The sequence below is a fragment of the Castor canadensis genome, chromosome 6 (assembly GCF_047511655.1).
Source record: "Castor canadensis chromosome 6, mCasCan1.hap1v2, whole genome shotgun sequence".
Lineage (NCBI taxonomy): Eukaryota > Metazoa > Chordata > Mammalia > Rodentia > Castoridae > Castor > Castor canadensis.
This window is the reverse complement of record NC_133391.1, coordinates 26,094,213-26,115,151: the sequence shown is the minus strand read 5'-3', so window position 1 is coordinate 26,115,151 and position 20,939 is coordinate 26,094,213. Positions and strand designations below refer to the sequence as shown.

The 20,939-nt window shown below is 35.7% G+C and overlaps 1 protein-coding gene and 1 long non-coding RNA gene across 10 annotated transcripts in view; one reads left to right on the top strand and one right to left on the bottom strand.

Moving 5' to 3' along the window:
- The window catches only part of Lmo3 (LIM domain only 3), a 59,095-nt gene that overhangs the window by 35,551 nt on the left and 2,605 nt on the right, over window positions 1-20,939 (bottom strand). For 2 of the 8 annotated variants that reach the window (XM_074075986.1, XM_074075982.1), the window contains exons 2-3: window positions 19,353-19,422; window positions 14,061-14,274 (exon numbers count right to left, since the gene is read on the bottom strand). In XM_074075986.1, coding sequence (XP_073932087.1) covers window positions 14,061-14,266 — 206 coding nt within the window. In that variant the 5' untranslated portion in view covers window positions 14,267-14,274; window positions 19,353-19,422. Of the gene's footprint in view, window positions 1-14,060; window positions 14,275-18,219; window positions 19,115-19,352; window positions 19,423-19,637; window positions 19,836-20,174; window positions 20,560-20,719; window positions 20,887-20,939 lie in introns of those variants that run through there. The other 6 variants (XM_074075988.1, XM_074075987.1, XM_074075984.1 and 3 more) reach the window with 5 other exon arrangements.
- Window positions 19,935-20,939, top strand: part of LOC141424025 (uncharacterized) — a 4,917-nt gene continuing 3,912 nt past the window's right edge. For both annotated transcript variants that reach the window (XR_012448824.1, XR_012448823.1), the window contains exon 1: window positions 19,935-20,229. This is a non-coding gene — a long non-coding RNA (uncharacterized lncRNA). The remainder of the gene's footprint in view (window positions 20,230-20,939) is intronic.

Genomic DNA, 20,939 nt, shown 5'->3' with positions numbered 1-20,939 from the left:
CATATGGATTAAAAAAACAAGGTCAGTTATTTGAAACTAGAATCTTAGGGTTCTAACTAAGAGGTTATATTCCAGTGGTTTGTATATTACATAGTTGTTATCTTAAACCCAAGAGGTTTCTCTTTAAATATTTACAAAACAAAATCTAGTTTATCCAGAGAATGTAGTGACATTAGTCTTATACTTCTACAGTTTTTGAATGAACTGATGGCTTTCCCCTCTGCATGGGGTAGGCAAGCCACAGGTGATCACATCATTTTACCTGCTGGACCCTGGCATCTGGAGGTAACTGTGATTTTAATTCCTGACCTACCTCTTGGTGAGTCAAATAATTCACCCTATTTTATTTATATCACAGTATTAATATAGAAAACTAGTTGTTGATTACTACTCCAAGAAATCAGATTTGCATATACATGTTTACATTTTTAAATGTTAGGCTAAATAATCATAAGACAATAAAGAGGAAAATAAAGAAAACAAAAGGTTATAACTGCTGCAGTCCTTATTCTACATAGTGTGAGCTCAAATGTTACTCCAAATACTGCTTCCAAGTACTGTTCAAGCTCACCTGTATTTTACATGTAACACTCAGACTAGAGAATTACTTTCCTCTTATTCTTGCCATTCCTAAAATGGTCTCACTCTTCTGGGTGAGCTTCTTTCATGGGTTAGGACCCATCCTCTATCCTCACCCATTCTGCCTATTTAAACTATTTCATTAGAATGACTTAAAAATGAGAATATAAATAGTTCTAGATATCATAATAATGAAAAAATATAGGTAAAATATTATAAAACTTTGGAAGCATAACACATCCTGCAGTTCAGAGTCCCAGTAATGTTTTTTGTACTAAAATCTGGGATTATTGTCTTAAGTGATTCTGTAGGATATTGTACGGTACAGTAAACAATGTCTACAACAGCACCCTTAAGAGGTGGAATTTGGTACAGTTGTTTATTAAATATTCTTTAGCACACGGCTAATGATGAAACCCTGATGTATAATTCTGTGAAAAACTTTTAACAGCCAAAATAAGAGAGATTATAGTAAAAAACATGGCTTTCTAGATTGAGCCAAAGGATAAATTCAAAACTATCACAAGAATTAGCTTAATATCTAGTTTTTACAGATTATCTGCCATGAATACTACTTTCTTCAACTGACTTTTTTTTTAATGAGTATTGAAATACAGCATTTGAAGCTGTAATCTCTGGCAAGAACACACAGTGCTAAAATGCTATCGTATGATAGAGTCCACCTCCGGACTTTAAGGAACATAACTAAAACAGGTGCATGAGTAGAGAGTCACTGCACAGCTAGGGAAAGAGAGCTGGTGATCACAATCTTTCTTTAGTCAGCATTATTGGGTTTGCTCCAACATACAGCTGAGTCGGAGACAATGTGTTCAGGCAAATTTAACAGTATACATTGTGTTCTATGTGCCCAGAAAAATATCTTGTATATAATATTGTTAGATTCAGGCCAACTAAATTCTGGAGGATGGATATCTGCAAAGACATTGCATATCTTTGGAGACCCTCTCTTAGCAAGAACTATTACCTCCCAAGGACCATTACAGTGAGACTACAGTCATGATATTACTATCAAAGAATAGAATTCAAGATGCACACCTCTCAACTCCCCATAGAAGCAGATAGTGTTCTCTCTGCATCTCTGGTACCTGAGTTAAACTCCCTGTGGTTTAGATCATTTATCACATTACTTTTGTAACCTTTCTCCCAAAGGAACATATAATCCATACCCAGGTGGTGTCAAATGTTACTGATGATGACAGGTTTGTTTTTACAATGATAAAATTAGATAATGCATCTCATCTAAATTCATGGAATGCTTTCCTCTACTAATTGTCACATGACAACTTAAGAGAATACAAGCTTTATCGTCATTCAGTAGGAGTTTATTCGTTAGAACATTCAGTACTTCCCCCCAAGTCCAATATATCTCCTCACATCTCATGTTTGGTTATTTTCCTTCTCAAAAGGTCTTGTTTCAAATCCAATGCATTTAACTACCAAAGTATTGCCATGAGGTGCTTTGGACAACAGCTTACATTTTAAATTGTAGTAATTGTGGGTGCTGCTGCCCTGTCAATCTCAAATATATTTATAAGCTACACACACAAAAATGAAATGAACAAAGTGATTCAGATTAACCAGCTCTGACTACCCATTTTAAGAAAATCACGGGGTGTGCCTAGGATCCAATGCTAACAATTTGTTACGCATGACAGTGTTATAGCTTTCTAAATGGTAAGTAACTGTTTAAAAATTCCAGAGCATTCTTAAAATGTTTCACTTAAACATTTCTGCAATAAAATCTTATTGAACTGTTGCTTTCATTAATTTTCACAGACTAGAGAGCGAGGAATTCTAGTTCGATTTTTTTCTTTTAACTTTACCTACTACCAGCAAATAAACTGTACCTATTTTAAAATAAACCCCTGGCCTTGGGTTTTGGCCCCTTAATAGTAGCCTACATGGTTGACTACCCTTGGTGTTAAATTTTCTTAAATTGTATTTCTGTCAGTGTATCATTTTTTTAAGCAATGGACCCTATAATAGCAAGCACTGGTCTGTCAGGAGTGCATTTTAACAGCACGACACAAGTATTTTTCACTACAGGAGACAAACAATGATATGTATTACATGCAGTAAACACTGCCTTTGGTACGTAGTGTTCTTTTAGCATTTATCTGTCTAAAATCTCACTGTGTCCTGAATATGGGTTGCAGGAGAGGGAGAAAAACCCTGCCTCATATTAATGTTGTCAGTGGCTATGGTATAGCACTAGAGAGACTGCACTGACATTGTCACATTTCTCATGAAAGAAAACCTTGATTTAATATTAAATGAACAGGGTAAGACCCACTAGCCAATGCTTAGAAAGCCCCTTCTTTCAAACAAATACCACATCTTTCTCTTATAACTCCATTTCCAAGTATGGATATTCAACCCCCCTCCCACCACATTTAATTCACAAGTATCTTTACCAAACAACTTTCAGTCAAGCATAAAAAGCTACTAAGAGATATTGTTCTCAAAACTGAGGTGCAAAAATCCCAGGGATGACAAAAAATTAGCATTTGTTTCTATTTATTTTCTATTGTACCCTTTAAATGTTGTTTTCATAATTTACAAAATGTGAAGTAGACTATTTATAGTTTATAAATCTATATAAATTGAAGGTATAGACTTAAATTTCTTTAAAAATATAAGTATATAATCAAAATGTTTAGAGAACATGGCAAAAAAGTAAGACTCAGGAAAAAGATATTGATATTCCACTGTCCTTGTCCCCTGAGACAAAGACATAAAAATCAACACTATAAAGCAAACCTAAAATAACCTAAAATTTTATATAATACTGCCCTATGGGATATTAAATATAATGCTTTACAAGGCCACAGAACTTTCACATGCTAAAATGAGGAGCATAGGGGCATATAAGTTATCTTAGAAGGATGCCACTTCAGTTATATAGAATATTCCCTTCTCAGTAATTCTTCTAAAGAGTTGAAATCACACAAATTTATATAAGATACACCATTTTCTTAATTTAAGAGCCCATTTCAAGTTTCAATAATGTCCACTGTTACTAAATGTGGTTATTTTTCTTATGTGGCCTCAAGAGTACATGATATTTAGGAATTCCTCCATTCATCCTCTTTGTAGATGAAATGCTGGTAAGATCTTATTATAGTAGTAGCCTTTCATATTCTTGATTATTTAATCACTCTTAAACCTCATCTTTACCTGTTCTTTTAGTGTTCTTTTTATGTTTAATTTTCCCACTGCCTTATTGTCCTAACTCAGTGCTATTACTTCTTCACAGCAACGAATGCATTCATTGGTAGGTCAACCAGTGTGCTCAGCCCTTTCCCTATGACATACCTAACACAGTCCATAAACAGGTATATTAGGTATATTACTCCTACTTATGGATAAGGAAACTGAGTCATGAGAAGTTGAATAACTTGCTGGTGAACACGTAGCTGAGATGTAACAGAACAGCGCAAACTTCAAATTTGTGCTGCTTTTTATTAGGCATGTCAACACACCTCTGGAACCCATGGCGCAGATCTATCCTCACCTGGTTTGGGAGGTGTTTAGTGAATTGGTAAGAACTGGTAGGACTTTGTATTTAAATAAAGTGATATTCAGAAAAGATTAAAATGGCAGATGAATTGGTCATAATAGGAAAATATGACAAACTTAACATGAATGATAGTTGGTGTGGGTATGGGCAGAATATAATACAGAAGAATAGTGAGAAACAGAGAAATGGATAAAATACAAGTTATCTGCTAAAATGAATGTGGGATACTTGAGGCTTTAGAAACAGTGAAAAACTGAGCTGTGGGGAAATAAAAGCTCTGTTTACTACTTAGTAGATAACTGAAAAAGAAAAATTTTTTAAAAATTCACTTTAAAATCTCAAAAGGAGGACTGGGCGTGGTGGTTGTATGCCTGTTAATCTTAGGCGTATAATCCCAGCTACACGGAAGGTAGAGATACAAGAATTAAGATCCAAGGCCTCACCAGGCAAAATTGTGGAAGCCTATTTAAAAAGTACATTAAAGTAAAAATGGCTTGGGGCATAGCTCAAGTGGTAGGGCACTTGTCTAGCAAGTGCAAGGCCCCAAGTTCAAATCCCAGTACTGCCAAAAAAAAAATCTCAAAACTAATAACTTTTTCTTGGGTCTTACTTCATCATACAGGCACTTTCTTATATTTCATATAGAAATACTATGCTATTATTAACTGTACAAACAGATGTATATAGATATGCTGACTTAAAATCAAATATACAACTATAGGATAATCCACGAATTAGCAATGATGGTTAAGTGACCAACTCCTGAGGTCTATTGACAAATTCACATTTCACAACTATTACTTAATCAAAATGGTTCATCAGTGAAACCAAGTAAAAACATCCAAAAAACAAAACAAAACAAACTACCAGAAAATAATGAGTGAAAAATAATTCCATTCAATTCAACATGAGTTCTATAATCCCGCATGGAATTGATTCCATCACAGCCTAACTAAATAAGCTTCCCAGAGGTTATCAGAAGTAATCCAACTTCCTTAGGGGACACTTAGAAATATACAAGGGGAATTCTTGGCTATAACAGTGGCAGTAGATACCAGAGGTCCTCTATTCTTCACATCTTTTGTTTTCACTCACTACAGCCACACTAGCTTCTTTAATGCTCTTCAAACACATCAGAAAAATCTCCTGCCTCAGAGCCATTGTACTGGCTGTTCCCTTTGCTCAGGATGTCCTTTTCATGCAAGTGCTTGGATCGATCCTTCACTTCCTCCAGGTCCTAACTCAAGTCACCATCTCAACGTTCCTGTATATTCTACCCAGTAGCTCAGTCCCCCATCTCTCTTCTCTCTGTTTCTCTCTCTCTCTCTCACACACACACACCCCCAAAACAAACAAACAAAAATACATAAATACAAATTCTGCAAAGCTCTTGTACTAGTTTATTCCCCCCTTACCCCATAGTTACTATCTGCTATATAACTCTATTATTATTTTTGTTGATTTTCTGCTTCCCCTCACTAGTATATAAACTGTACAAGAAGAGGAGTTTTTTGTGTTTTATTCAGTACTGTATCCCATTTCAAAACCCTAAATAATGATATTTGTTGAATGGGAAAATAGGAACAGGAATGCTAAGTGTTGAGCAAGGGGCATCAATTGTACCTCTGCTAGTAGCTTGCCAGTATCTCTGCAAAGAAATGGAACAGTACAAATAGTTACAAGCTGACTCTTATCTTACTCTGCACCCACACACAGCTAAGCCCAGCTTTTCTAGTAATACTATTGGGTTACAACTTTTATTTTATTATTTATAGCTTTCCTTCTTCAAAAGTTTTCTAATCTCACCTAATCATACCTGTTCTCATTTTCTGCATTGGCTCCATAAGGTCATAACTGGAGTAAAACTCTATATATTTTACTTAGCTGTTAACAATGGTGACTACATTTATCAGCTGTTAAAAATAAATTGTCCTTAAAGCTCTTCCAAAATTTCCCAGATTGAATACCTTAGTCTTTATATGACAAAAATCTTAATATTTTTATGTTATAGTTTTATGTAAAATTGGTTAGGAATATAATAGTTTACATCCATTATTTACATAAATGAAATATTGACACACAAATTATTTGTTTGTATTTTTTCAAAGTGTGAATGAACCTCAGTAGAATATTCACATGCAGTCCTTGCAAATTTTAAAAATGTGTTCAAAATATAGTTGAATTTGCTACCTGCAAATTTCAAGAAAACCTGATCATATTTAGTGTTTTTTTCCACTCACTTCCTCCACTTCTACCCCATATCTCCGACACAAAGGAACAGACTGTATCCTTCTCATACTACCACTCTTTCTGTGTAGGGATTAATCAGAATATATATTTTAGTGAAGAGTTGAGAGACACAAAATAAGTATTAGGCTCAACTTCAATGTATCTTAAAGAGGAAGAGTAATGACCCTTCTGCTTTTGGTGTAATGTGAACAGTAAATCAAGAGACATTATTTAAGAGATTTCAAAATCTTTTAAAAGCAAACAGATCATTTCACAATCAGGTAAATTTACATTTCTGTCAGAACTGTTATACCAAAAATATGCCATTGTTCTCAAAGTTTTAGAAAATAAGTATAAACTACTGATAGCTAAGATTAGCTTCCTTCCTTGATGTTGCCTTTTGGGATCGCCCAGCATTAATGAGATGGGAATTTATTTTTTCTTTGTGGTATTTAGATAATTATTAAATGTTAGCATTAGCACATTTTATGAAGTTTTATGTCCCTTACTTGTCCTTGTCATATTTGATATTTATGTTTGCTAAAACTGATTTTCTGTTTTTATTAATAGGATAGGTTTAATGTAGATGATGCTCTACCACTTTAGTAATAATAATTTTACTTGAATGCAGCTTTGGAGTACTCCTCTGCAAATAATCTTTGAATTCCTAAGAGCCTTTTATTTTCCCAGTCGCCCAGTTGGAGAGTTTTTAATATTAAATTGAATCATAACAACACATGCTGATTAGAGTCTAACTTAATACACAAAGTCTAATGTTAATTTTCCAACTTCAAATCAGGGATCTGACTAGTCCAAGATGATTATTTATCTCGTGTGATTTTATTTTAAACTTGTAAAGCCCACAGCTAGACATTTTTACATTATAAAAAACTTACGCTATAGAGCAAAGGAATTCAGCAAAAATATTTAGAACTATAAAGTGTTTGTTAAGATGAAAAGTGTTATTAAGTAGTTTTGCTAATACAGGACAGAAACTAAAAACAGCACAGGTAAATATATGAGTGACTGATGTGGGTAGTCCATAAATAGAGGAAATATGCTAATTAATATAAAAAGAGGACATGCTTAAATCCTGATTATATTTAGAGAGATGTTATTAATGATTGTCAATAAAAAGGAAAAATCAATAAGAAAATAAATGGTTTTAAAGTAAGATAAAAAATTAAAATGTCACATTTCTTGTTTCATGTTATAAACTTCCTTCAAAATAAATTTCTTATAAATACCTTGAAGTGGGAAATATATAGCTAATTTCAGAATAAGTATGTTATATTAGCAGAAACAGAAATGAAAAGGACAGTATCTGGCACCATGGGGGCTGGCAAAAGCAGAATTACAAATAAAAATCAAATGGAAATAAAGTCAGACATAGTGTAGTTTTATAAACTTTGTTTTTCATCTTAGAGTGGTTAGGGTCCTATAACAAGAGATCAGTGCTATAGTTTGCAATACTAAGAAATTAGCTGACGTCAGATATCTGAACTTTATAGGTTTCAAAGCCCACCAAACTATAAAGAGAAAGGAAAATGCCTTCTTAAAGAAACATGGCTAATGAATGCTGACCAATTGGTATTGATATTTTTATTTTTACATTTTTTCTTCTCATCACTTGCTCTAGCATTTATACTTTATGTGCTTTAAAAGGGAAATGTTAGCTCCATTGGAGGGGGATGAGTTGAAGCTACAGTATATGATTTTGAATAAAAGAAGACATGCTCATAGAAACTGGGAAAATGTTTTCAAACAAAATACCAAATAAGACTTTGACGCCTTACAGAATAATGACAGAATACACAATGGATGCTTATGTTGGTGCAATTCTTCTTTTAGGATATGTAATTTTTTGAGTGAGGCAGAAAACTGAACCACATGATATATTTCTACAATGTATATAGTCATCAAACCCATTTACAAAATTACTACTTTCAGCACATTTTTAAAATGAGATTACTTAATAAATTATGTTTATGCAGTCAAAACACAGCATTAAAATTTATTATTAGTCACTTAATGGAAGTTAATGGTGAGTTTATAAATGAAGTGCTGGCTTACTTTGATATTTTCTAAGAGCAACCAAAAATAGAGATCCTTTCCCAGAATTCTATGTATTTTATAAAGTGCAAAATAAGCAGTTTTAGCAATTCTCAAATGTAGTTCTTCCAGATGCATTTAATCCTAAATATACTTGTAGAAACAGAATTTTTTTGCTAAGTCAGGTATGTCTAACTTATACATCTTATGTATAAAAACTATCCTCACTGAAGTAGTGTGCACATTAAAAAAGATTTAAAAAAAACTGTATAGACACAGAAACAGTAGGGTGGTGGTGGTATTTTTCATGAAAATCACTTGTCTATAAGGAAAACTAAAACAAAAAACTAATATTTATAAATATCAAATGTGTAATTCACTGAAAAGTTATACATCATAGAATTAAGAATATGAAGATATTACAGATATATTTAAAAATGAAAAGAAGCTCTACATACGGATAGTGTATTTTTAACAGAAACTTGAGCAGGGAGGTTGCCACTCATGAAGTCTAATGTCAACCAAACAGTTTATTTTCCCCAGAGTGAGTGGCAATTTTCTAAAGTTTTGTATAAAACAAAATTATAACTCATGATTCATGCTATTCAATGAATAGTACATAGTCTGAAAATAAAATTCAGTAATGCTTTCCTACAATAAAGAGGAAATTGGACTTACAATTATAACTTTTTATAAAGTTATAAGGTAAGATAATTTTCAAGGAATACAAAAGAGTATTTTTTCAATAGACCATGGCATCTAGTGTGCTCATATGTCAAAATATTTCATTAGACTCAGATTAACTGGGACATTTAGATATGATAAAAATCATGAATATAATAAAGTGTTTAAAAAGCTCAAATACAGTTTATAGAGAAAAAGTTCATTTAAAAGGAGCTTCAATCCACATAAAAGTTTAAATTTTCACAATTTAAAATATAAAAAAGCGATTTTTCAAATAATAACAGAGCACAGCTTTTCCAGGGGAAATGTTTCCAAATGCCTAATATTCAAAAGGTGGCAGTGAAGAGAAAAAGCAAGCACTTTATTCAACACTTTTGCAAAAAACTGTGCTGCGAAGTGCCAGATAAAACAATATTAACAACATATTCATATTTACTTCTAAAGCTTTAATTGTGCACCAGTGTAATTTAATTTTACATAAAAATTTAGAAGTACCAGGTTTGATCAGTGTGAAATAAAGTTCTAGCTAGATTTATACTCTATGTAGCATTTTATTTTAATTTTCTCTTTCAGAGTTATTATATTATTATATTAAAGCATATAAAATTTGTAGCCAGCAAAGCTTCAAATCATTTCAGTTAATTGGCAACTACGGTAGAGCATGAAACATCACTTTTTCCCGGTAGTTTCATTTTAAACAAATCATGTTCACATATAAAAACAGCAAACTGCATTAAATTTTATATAAAAATAGAAAGTTACATTAAATTTTATATAAGACATTTTACAGCTTCCCATATAGGAACAGCTATAAGCAGCTTTTATGGCATATACCACAGCAAACAGTTTTGAATAAATGCTCTTGGAAGATACCATTCATGGAGATATAAGGCACAGCTTTTATCAACTTATTGCTTAAAATATACCATAAAACTTGCAGGCTTAAACAACAAACAAGCAAAAATTACCCAAAGCTTAAGGAGTAATTTCTGATATTCTTTCTTGCCTCCAAGATGAAAAGTGAGGCGTTTGGGTATTTCTGGTAGTTCTAACTAGTTAATACCCAAAATCTTAATTTTAGAACTCTGATTACACATTTGCTATTTCATTCATATTTTCCAAAATGAAATAAAGATGATAGCGCCATCAGAGTCCTTTAAATGTAATTTAGAGTCAACTTCCTATTTTTATTCAATATTTGTTCATTATTTCAGAAACCATCAATTTTAAGCTCTCAGGTCACAAAGGCATCTTTAAAAAAATAAAAAGTTATAAATGTGGCAGACATATTTTTTAACAGAAAAATTTCTGAGTCCTGACATATAAATATTGACTGGTAGATTGACTTCCTAGTTTTTGGACTACTAATGGAGAAAGTTTTGAGAAGTCAGTCCTTTCTTTCTTTATCTAGCAAGTTTCCCAAGGAGGAAAATAATCCTGCAAATGGGTAAATTTTGTCTCATCAGATATATACATCTTATGTTCTATAGCCAAATGAAAGATACTGTACCAGAGTAGTTGTGGGCAGTGAGCAATTTCCTTGTTAAATATTTGAAAATGTACAGAGTATTTTTCTTAAATTTTTCTGAAAGGTAGCTAATTTTCCATAGGGGTAAAAAAAATAAAAGAAATTAAAATATACCACAATAATGACTGTCACAACCCTAAAAGAAAATCTTACTATCTAAATTCTATTTTCATGTTACTTAATATTTCAAAACCGCATGTAAAAATTAGAATATTGCCACTACTCAAAATAGTACAAAATAATACAAAATAAAACAGAGGCCTCTAAGACGCATTGCTCAGAATCAAGTGTATTTTCTTTTGCTCTTTTTTTTTTTTTTGGAGGGAAAACTTTATTAGGAAGTTAAATACAATTGGCAAAAATATTTTCCTGTTCTCTAGTTATGAAAATGAAAAAAGTATCTAGTCCAAGATAATACCAATAACCAATAATTTATTAGTTTGGGTGATTCTTTTTCTTTCTTATTTTCCATATTCTTGCTTAGGTGCCCAGTGAATCAGAGAAAATTTTTCTCTGATTTTATTTATACCACTTATTACAATTAATAACCGGTAACTTATTTAATTGCCTGTTTGGTACCTCAAAGAAATTATGTAATATCCAAAGGCCAAAAACAAAACAAAATACCTTTTTAGAGAATTTAAATGATTAGATATTGGTTATGGAAAAAACAAAAAGAAAATATGCTAACTTCAGAGGGAAATGAGGAAAAAAATCTGAAGCTCAAGAAAAAAAAAAAAAATTCACACAACAGTACTTGTTCCGTGATCATAATAGGTCTTTATATAATTAAATAAATAGTAACCACAAAGTCTTAATTCTAAAACTCTGACTGTATTTTGACTACTTTTTCATATTTCCCAAAATGAAAATGTTTGATAGCAGTGACCAGCATTCTGTAAATATCATTGCTAACTGATGTTCCTCCCTTTCTCCTTAATTTTGTCCATTGTTTAAAATCATACCTCTTGTACAATAGGTATTTAACAAACATTTTGGGAAAACTACACATAATTAAAGAAATTAATTTCTAAATAAATCTGACCATATTTATTGATTTAAAATACAGAATCAGACTATTTTAATTTGTCAATCAGAGGCATATGTTCTTGAACATCTATATAATTTATGCTTTTTACATAAAATATGTGGCATAATATCTGTGGCATTCTCTATAATGTGCAATACAGTGTGTTATACACATATCCATTTCCCATTTTATTTTTATAATTATTTAGTGTTGATGAAGTTGCCAAAGAAGTCACATTGCAAACAGCTAACCTTCAGTTTAAATAAGGGATAAACTTGCTGTAACAACTTAGTTTGAAATGTTAACAACCCTTAGGCTCTTAACATAACAACTGGTCATTAATGTAGTAATGACCAATTTGTACTCTGAGAAATGACTACATTGGCAATTAGGACCAGGGTTTATATTTGAAAGAGTTTAAAATATTTGTAATATGTTAATTAGCATTAAAAGTTGGAACCTATCAGAGATTAAGTAAAAATTATACCACAAAAGCTAAAATACAGTCATTCAGAGAGAAATAAGAATTTCTGATAAGAAAATTATCTCCATAAATTCACTTCAATAAAAACACTGACTAAAGAGTACCAAATACCAGGTTAATACCATATTATTTTACTACCAAAGTAGGACAGAAACAAAACAAATCTGAGGTTAATTTCTCTGCTAGCTACATATTGACCATACTGTTTGACTCACAATGCAGGTATTTCCTTGGAAAATTTATATATCCCGAGATTTCAGACAAGACTCTTTAAAATGTACTTCAAGATGCCCTTTTTGTTTATTAAAATACCTTAATTTAGCTCAGATTGTATAAACTTCTTATTTTGGATGGCAACATAAATCCATTTCAGATATTGAAATCATACGCAAATGTAAAAGTCAAAAGAAAGCAAAAGGCTGTGACTATTGGTTAATACAGACAGAGCAAGTTAGAAAGCAATGTTACATCATGAAATACAAATGCTTTAATGTGTAAATGAAACTGCAATTCACAATGAGAGAAGTAGAAAATTTTATTTCAAAAAGGAACGTTCAGAGACTAGAGAATTCGTAAACAATTCACCTTGTAAGTTTACTCTGGTTAGCCGTGCCACCCTGAGGGAAATCCTAGCTCCTAGAGTACCACCTACTCTTGCTACCTTGTGTGCACTTCGTTCCCTCCTAGCACAGAGGAATAGTCACAAGTTGTTATAATGAGACATGAGGCTATAAGATGAGGCAGTCGTAAGAGGGGGGAAAATGAGAATCCCATAAACAGCCTTCATTCACACTCTTGCAAGTACCATTAATCAAAAGATGTATTTATATATACAAAGATAAAATCTGACTTTAAATAACTGAATTATAGTCTAAGAAAGATCATATTCCCTAGAAAACACCTCCCAGGATGACCAAGATGGTTAAGAGTTACTGTTGATTGATAAATTTTGTGTCATAAGGGAAAAAATTCAAAATAAATAGCTTAATGTCAGTCTAGAAAAATGATTAATTGTATCAAATATGAAAACTTAAGTGATGCCATATATCACTTCTCTAATTTGATAGATCCTACTTTATTAATACAAATAATTTTCAGCTGAATTTGAGTCACAAAGTTCCCTGAAAAGCAAAATAATTTTTTTTCAGTAGAATTTCTGTATTGAGTGCTCAAAGCTCAGAACAGTTGAGTTGACTTCAGAGCCTCATAACCTAGAATGCCTGCATTGTCCTGAAACTGTTCAGATGTTTACTGTTTGGACTGTGGCTATCATTTTCCCTTAAAGGTGAATGTCTGTTATTATCCACAACTACTGGCAAGGCATCGCTGAGGCTGTCAGTACTCAGAGATATCTTTGTGTGACCATCTCTAATGTCATGGGGGGAAGATGTATTCACACTTGGGGAAAGTTTTCAAAACTGTTTGATAAATTTACTAGTAAATACCAGTTAAGAATTCAAGACTGACTTCCTCTGACAAATTTGAAACAGAAATGATAGCTGATTAACTTTAGAAGAACGTTAGGTCCAACTAAAGTTTGAACTTTTTGAAAATAAAGAGTTAAAATATTTAGCTAAGCAAATAATCCAATTCCTTGTGTCATGCTCAACCTACCTTGCCTCTTATGTTCTAATAATAATAATAATAAAACTTAGATGCTGATTTCTACCAAATACATCCTTTACATTGACTGGCACCTTAATTCTGATTCCTAAATGTAAGGATGCAGGCAAGTCAATGAGAAACACTTTAGACATTACTTTCTGTGGGCTTTATCTTATGCACTCATTTGCCTAACACACACAAGGCAACGTTTTGACAACTGACAACTCATCGTCTTTCAGGAACATAAGCTGGGAGTAAGGAAAGGAAACAAACCAAATTATATTTTAAAGGTATCCAGTCATCACTGGTGTGTAAGGATAATTCCTACCTCAGATAGTCTCTGCGACAAAGGATTAGATTAGCTTTAGTGTACAGGGTGGAGCCCACCTCTCCCAAACGACAGTCACAGCAGGCACACTTCAGACAGTCCTCATGCCAGTATTTGTCCAGTGCCTTTAGAAGATACCGGTCCTTGATCTTTCGGTTGCAGCCAGCACAACCTTTCGGCTTGGTGTCCGGCTGGACTGAGAGCATTTGTATACCTAGAGGAACACAAAAACAGGAGAGAGCTGGGACAACCAGACAGAACAGACAAAGGTCGAAAAACCTCAAACAAGTTGAATATAATATTCCCTCTTTCTAGACCTGTAAGATTTTCTTTTTTAGGAAATTTTGGAAAAGAAAGTCTCAAACTTTATGCAATTGTTATTAAATCATTGAGAAAGCCTTATCTGTAAAGCGGTGATAATAACAAATTCATGCTGTACATGTACGTTAACATTATATATGCGAAGTTAAATAGCATTAAGTCATTTTGTAGGGTCCATATTCTCCACATAGAGTAGTTACTTCAGGAAGAAAATGTGAATACATGGCTAACAATGTAAAAGCTATTTAACAAACTAATCCATATAAAGTACTTTAGGAATCAAAAAGTGAGTTTTGCTTAACTGGCTAAAATTTCAGTTAATACGTGCTTGATGATGGAAGAAAAGTGTACTCTGAATGGAATTACAGGAGCCTTACTTAGCAGTGCAGAGGTTTATGACTAAGTATATAGAAGAGCCCCCTGAAAAGCCCACCAATTCTATATTGCTTGTTTGCATTCAAATGCTTCCTTCTGTGTCCTTGATAGTCCAAAGTTTTCAGTATGTTAAAGTAACAAAACATATTTGTGCCCAAAATTATTAGTCAGTGCCTATCAATACTCATTATTTAACTAAATGCTACTTGCTTTTATATAAAACTTAAATATAGGAATAAATGATTGCCATAAGTATGCACTTACTTATTGTATAGAGAAAAGAAAAAATAGAAGGTACAATCTAGATGTATATAAAGTTATACAATTATATATAAATATACACAGAAAGTATACACATACTATCTAAGGTGTAGGGGCATTTATATATTTTAAAGCTGTATAGCCATCATAAATATAGAATGTAGCTGGGTTCTGTGAGTTTTACAACTTGACCGAAATCTTTTCAGTGAATGAATATTCACCTTTGAGTGTTTTCTTGTTTCCTAGGTGTTAAACAAACAGCTTAAAAAAGAAAGCTGGTCCAATTATTCAAAGTTTCGACCTTATCGATACCTAATTTTAAGAAATGTAAAATACTGCAGACATTAGCAATTCCACATTCCCTCATATTTCAAATTTTATTATAGAGGCCAGAGATGTTAAGGGACTGCCTCGGAGCTGCAGGTAAGCTGAGGACTTGGGGCCAAGTGACCTTCCTTCAATGCACAGATCCTTCTGTAATATTTTACTTCCTCTCTAGGCAGAAAGTTTTAAACTTGGATGGAGAAGGACACAAACCATCAAATATACGTACATTGAAAAAGAATTTCGAGAAAAGAAATAGGAAGCATTTTCTATGCATTTCTCCAAATTAGCTAAACTCTCTCATTTCCTTTGATACCTTATGATAGTGTCACCCCCACTAGCTTCACAGCCTTTTGTTAAAAATTGCACTGGTAAGAGACATCAAAGCATTCCCACCCCCTTGCACAGCTGAATAACTTTTCTAGCTACAAATAATGCATGAATTACACATAGTATTATTATGATGTTGAGCTTTCATTAGGAAATAACTTGTCTGGTAGACCAGTGGAGTAGGGCAGGCAGGGAGGAAAGCAGGGTGGCTGTTTTTTCTGCCTGATATGCATAGCTGTGGTCGTCCTGGCTGCAGACTAGCAGCTGGATTTGTACAGAAGAGCAGGTGGTATCCCTATAGCCTGCTTTCTGTGCCTTTTCTTTGAAGGAGCTAAGGGCCTGGTGTAGATTAATCATAACCCTTGATAGCTCTGCTAAATCTCACTCTCTAGAACTTCTAACAAATGAAGTTTCTTTGATCAGAACTAGCTATCCTCTTCTAGCAAGGTTCCACAAGGAATGGATCCCATTAATTACAGCATATAACAGACCCAAGTGCCTCTTAGCCATATACCCAGGGGGGAGGGGGAAATTTTGATAGAGTGAATGACATCCTGAATTTATTGAAAGCATCCAGAGAGATTTTAAGAGTAACTATTCTAGTTACCTAATTTATAAGGCTATTATTTTTTAAATAACAAAGCTAAAAGATGAAAACATTTTAAAAAAAAAATCTTTCATAGTAGTAGCTAAGGTATATTTTTTCCCATAGTTGTGTTATTAATATCACGTGTAGAAGGTTAGCTATCGTTATTTAAAATGCTCTGCAACCAAAATAGAAGATACCAATACTTGGCACAAGTAACACTACCCTGCTTGTCTTCACAAAATGTTTTTGTTGTTTTGACATTTTAATTTAGCTTTCAGAGGCCAATTAATATTTGAAATTCTTACATTCTCTTTGGCCTTGGGCATAAAAGGAGTTGAATTTTTTTTTACATTCCATCCTTAAATCTTCTTTTAGAGAACACTATCACATTTCTCTTGAAAACTGGAATCTTTACAATTCCATGCAAGTTAACAATTGTAGAAAAAGAACTATTCTGTAGTCACCATGTTGCCATGTACCTAAAAGGCGTAAAGTAGTCAGTGACTGCCTCTCATCATCTAGAAGAGCAGGTCTGGGTAGAGTTTATGCATTCGTAGCTGAGAAACACTTCACAGGTTGCTCAAGGCACATCAGGACTCATAACTAGTTTTAGATTGGCATGTAAATTGTTCTGAGGGAAATTCTTATTGCCTCTGAGACCCTGCCATTCTGAGTTATTTGACAGTTTAAGGGAAATCATAATTAAAAAAAAAGACATAAATAATAGCCTGTGCAGTGTGGTGTGCAGAAATAAGTAGAACCATTTCATTTAAACTCTGGTGAGCTTTTAATTGCCTGGATTGCATTGTGAGGCGGACTAACGGTTGATTGCCTCCATTATGTTCCCTTGTTCTGTGCCATTCATCCGCACAGTCTCAGCTTCAGTAGTTAACACAACAAAGTAACCACAACTCCACAACACACAGGGGTTTGAAAAAATAATAATAACAAAAGATTTGCAGCACTTGGATACTGTCTTTTCTATTTCTTGACTAACTACACAAGTGAATGGAAAACATTTTGTCCCTGTCAGAAGATTCACAGTGGACAATTTGGGAGAAGGCTCAGGAAGAGGGGATACATAAACATGGTTGAAAGAGATGAGGTACCTCTGGAAGATGCTAAAATGGGAATGCAGTTTCTGCAGCTGGGAGCAGTGACACAGATTGAAAGAATTTGGCCAACACAGCCATTCCATTGCCAAGAGGTACCAAACAAAAGATTTTCTCTCCTCCTGCCCATCTTCATCCTCCCCTCCACCCCCAACCCGGGTTAGAAAACTGGATTGGGCCTAAAAGATTGTTTCTCTCTGTTCACTGGCCCAGAGCATCCCTATAGGCTGCAGCTCCTAAAGGACAACAATGCAAATAGATGTCCCCAGATCTCTGGCACTGGAGCTGCTTAACTCTGTTCTGTCCCTTCAACTCCCAACCCCCTTCCCTATCCTTCCACCCCCCCCTCCCTTTTTGAGCAATGGAGCTGGGAACCAATTTGATTCCCTGTTTCTCCAATGCAGCTGCAAGGCTCAGAGATACTGACATTTTTCCACTCTTATCAGTTTAATTACAGTTACCATGGCAGCAAAGTGCTAGTGCTTGGCAAAGGCCAACAAGAGATTTGCAAGACTGAGTTCAATTTTGATGCAGCTCACATGCAAAATAAAAAAAAAAAAAGAAACATACATACACTCTAACAAAGAATCCCTTGCGGAGTTTATGCTCCAAGCCTTTTGTGGCTGTGTCTTTGCAGCCACACAGGGATGGTTTGCAAAGAATGTAGCAGTATTTGTTGCACCTAGCAAGATTAATTGGTTTAAGCAGCAGTCTTTCAAAGCAGTTACAACAATAATATTTCGGATCGTTTAGAACCGCACAAAAGCAGCGGAAGAGCTGGAAGGCTTTGAGCAGCTAGAAGTGCAGGGCGCCAGCAAAGTGCATCTAGGATAGATGGTAACCTTACCAAAACTTTTCTCCTTTTTCTGCATGAGTTGTCTTAGGCGGGCCTGAGTTGCGGCAGCTTCGCATTGAGCACCAAACCCAAAGGTAGAAGTAGAAGGGGGTCTCCTTGATTTGGCTCACGTGTGGCTCTGGTGCGCAGCCTCCTCCGCGGAGGACCCACTATTGTGAAGCCACTTTGGGAGCGGGTCGCAGTGGTGGCAGGGGGTGGGGGAAGGGAGGAGAGCCGCTAGACAAGACACTGAGCCCCTTGCAGCGTGGCAGTTTGCAAAATGATGGCGAATGACAAAGCCACATGCTTCCCTAACTCTGCCCGTAATCTTAAAATCCCAGCGGCCCCTTTTAGCTTCCTGGTAACAAATGGATTTGATTAAACTGTCACATGCAGCGTTAGCATAGCATATCATGTTCAATATGAAAAAGATCATAAATCTGACTTGTATTTCATAACAGCAATCTGAGTAGCCCCCTTTTAAAAAAAATGTGCCGCATTAGTTTGAATCTCTACCTATTAGGACATAAGCACCTCAGTTCACTTCCCCCCCCCAACAGTCACTTTTCCAACGCAAAGGAACCCCATTTTGTTATGATGGCTGTGTGTGGGGAGAAGCAGAAGTGTCGTCAAGAACCAAATGGTGGTAATTTCAACTCTTTTAGAGAGGGGTCCATCTCAGCCAACAGAGTATGGTGGGTGTCTGAGACACACACAGCCAGGACTGAATCCCCTTCCCAATCCCAAACTCTCTCAGTCCCTTTCTCCCTTCTAGAGACTCAGTCAGGGGGTGGCTGTGCTGCAGTTCCTGGTGAACTTTGTCTATTAACCACTCCAGTCCTACTTGGACGTTTTTGTGCGCTGCAGCCTGTCTACTCCCTTCCACGCACAGCCTTCGCCTGCATCTATTTCATGTCTTATCATAAAAATAATGAAGCCTCCCATGATTTAAACAAAACCGTCTCAGCAGAGCAGCAGCCCGAGTGAAAGTTGCAGAGCGGAGCTGGAGCTGGGTTGCAGCAGCAGCTCCAGTTTATATCTCATTAGGAGAAGCAAAAAAAAAAAAACCCACATCCGCACACGCACGCGCGCGCCCGCGGACACACAAATAAGCCGCCGCGTGTGCACACGGTGGCCGCACTTACCTTCTCAATTAAGCGATACAGGGGAGGCCGTTCCTTCAATAAGCACAGTGGCTGCTTTGTAGCGCTTCTCCTTGGGAAAGGTCAAAAAGAAGCATTGTTTGAAAAAAAAAAAAGGTGTGGGGGGAAGGGAATTTCTATTTTTTTTTTTTAAGTTTAAAATAATGAGGTCCTCAAGGATGCGTCAAGTAATGGTGTGGTCCGCATCCGAGCCACAGGTGTGCTCCTTTTAGGCAAACTGCAGTCCGAGGCTGTCTGTCTGCTCCGTCCTGGCTCAAGATAACTTACCCCAGCAGCATGCGAGGAGCCAAGCAGAAGGAAGCCCTGGCTCTCAGCTGCAAAATGCAATCCCTTCCCAGCCAGACATAATACACCCCGAGAAAAGGTCACTCTGTTATTACGGAGCTGGAGGAGCCCCGGCAGCGCGTGTCAAGACCACAGAGAAGCAGCTCCCTTCCGATTTAAGACTATTTACCTCTTGCCCCCACCCCTCCCCTCTTCTTTCCTTCTCACCCTCCCTCTCTCTGTCTCCTCTCTCTGTCTCTCTCTCTCTCTCTCTCTCTCTCTCTCTGACTCTCACTCTGGCTGGCTCCCTCGCTCGCTCTCCTGTGCCTGTTCTGCAGCTCAGTCAAGTACAGCCGCCCTCGGAAAGTGCAAAGCAGCCACTAGACAGATCGGGCTTTGTTGCTAATTTCCCAAGGCGAAAATTTACAAGCCTGCGAGTGCAGTCAGCACAACGACATGCATATGCTACCCACAAACGCTGGGGACGACCCCGCACACCAAATGTGACCTAGGCAGGAATCGACTGAGGAAGGACCCTACCTCCTGGACTCGTCCAAAACAAGACCTCCTGCGAAAGAGCTCCCGGACAAGAAGGGTAGGGTTCCTCAAAATAACCGGGGCGTCCTGGAATAGGGTGGCCACATTGCAAGCAAAGTGCCCTTTAAAACCATTTGTTGAAGCTACCAATTATGGAAATTAAAATAAAAGCCAGGGGATCAAACTCTAGCAGGATACACTGGAAAAGCCCATATTCTCCCCCCACCCCTTTTATGAAATGTCTAGGGACGTGGAGGGGCGGGGGTGTGCAGTTGCCAGGTCTGTCTCTGACTTCCATTCAGAAACTCTGTGAAGTCGCTGCGGCTGGGAAAGTCTGTCAACAAGCAGGTCCAGTGGATGACATGCCTCTTCCTCCCATAATGGTCCAAGAGGCAAACTGAATTTCTTCCCCATTACCTAGTGCTGTCCTCCATCAGCACCACGGAGACACACTTTCTGCAATTACTTGAATTCCTTATTATTTAAAACTTACACGCTTACAGGAACAAACACCCAGGAACACAGAGAAAAATGTTTGCAGGACTAACTTGGTCAGAGAGCCCACACTTGCTTCACCATTACCACCTGCTCTTCACAGACTTGTTTTAAGGCCTCCACAGATTTTTTTTTTCTTTCTTCTTCTTCTTCTTCTTTTTTTTCCTTGAAAGAAGTTTCTTTCTCCTGCACCCTCTCTCTTCTTAACTTTACTTTGCATCTGTAAAGGTCACTGGTAGCTTTAATATATCTTATTATTTTTCTAAGTTTTCA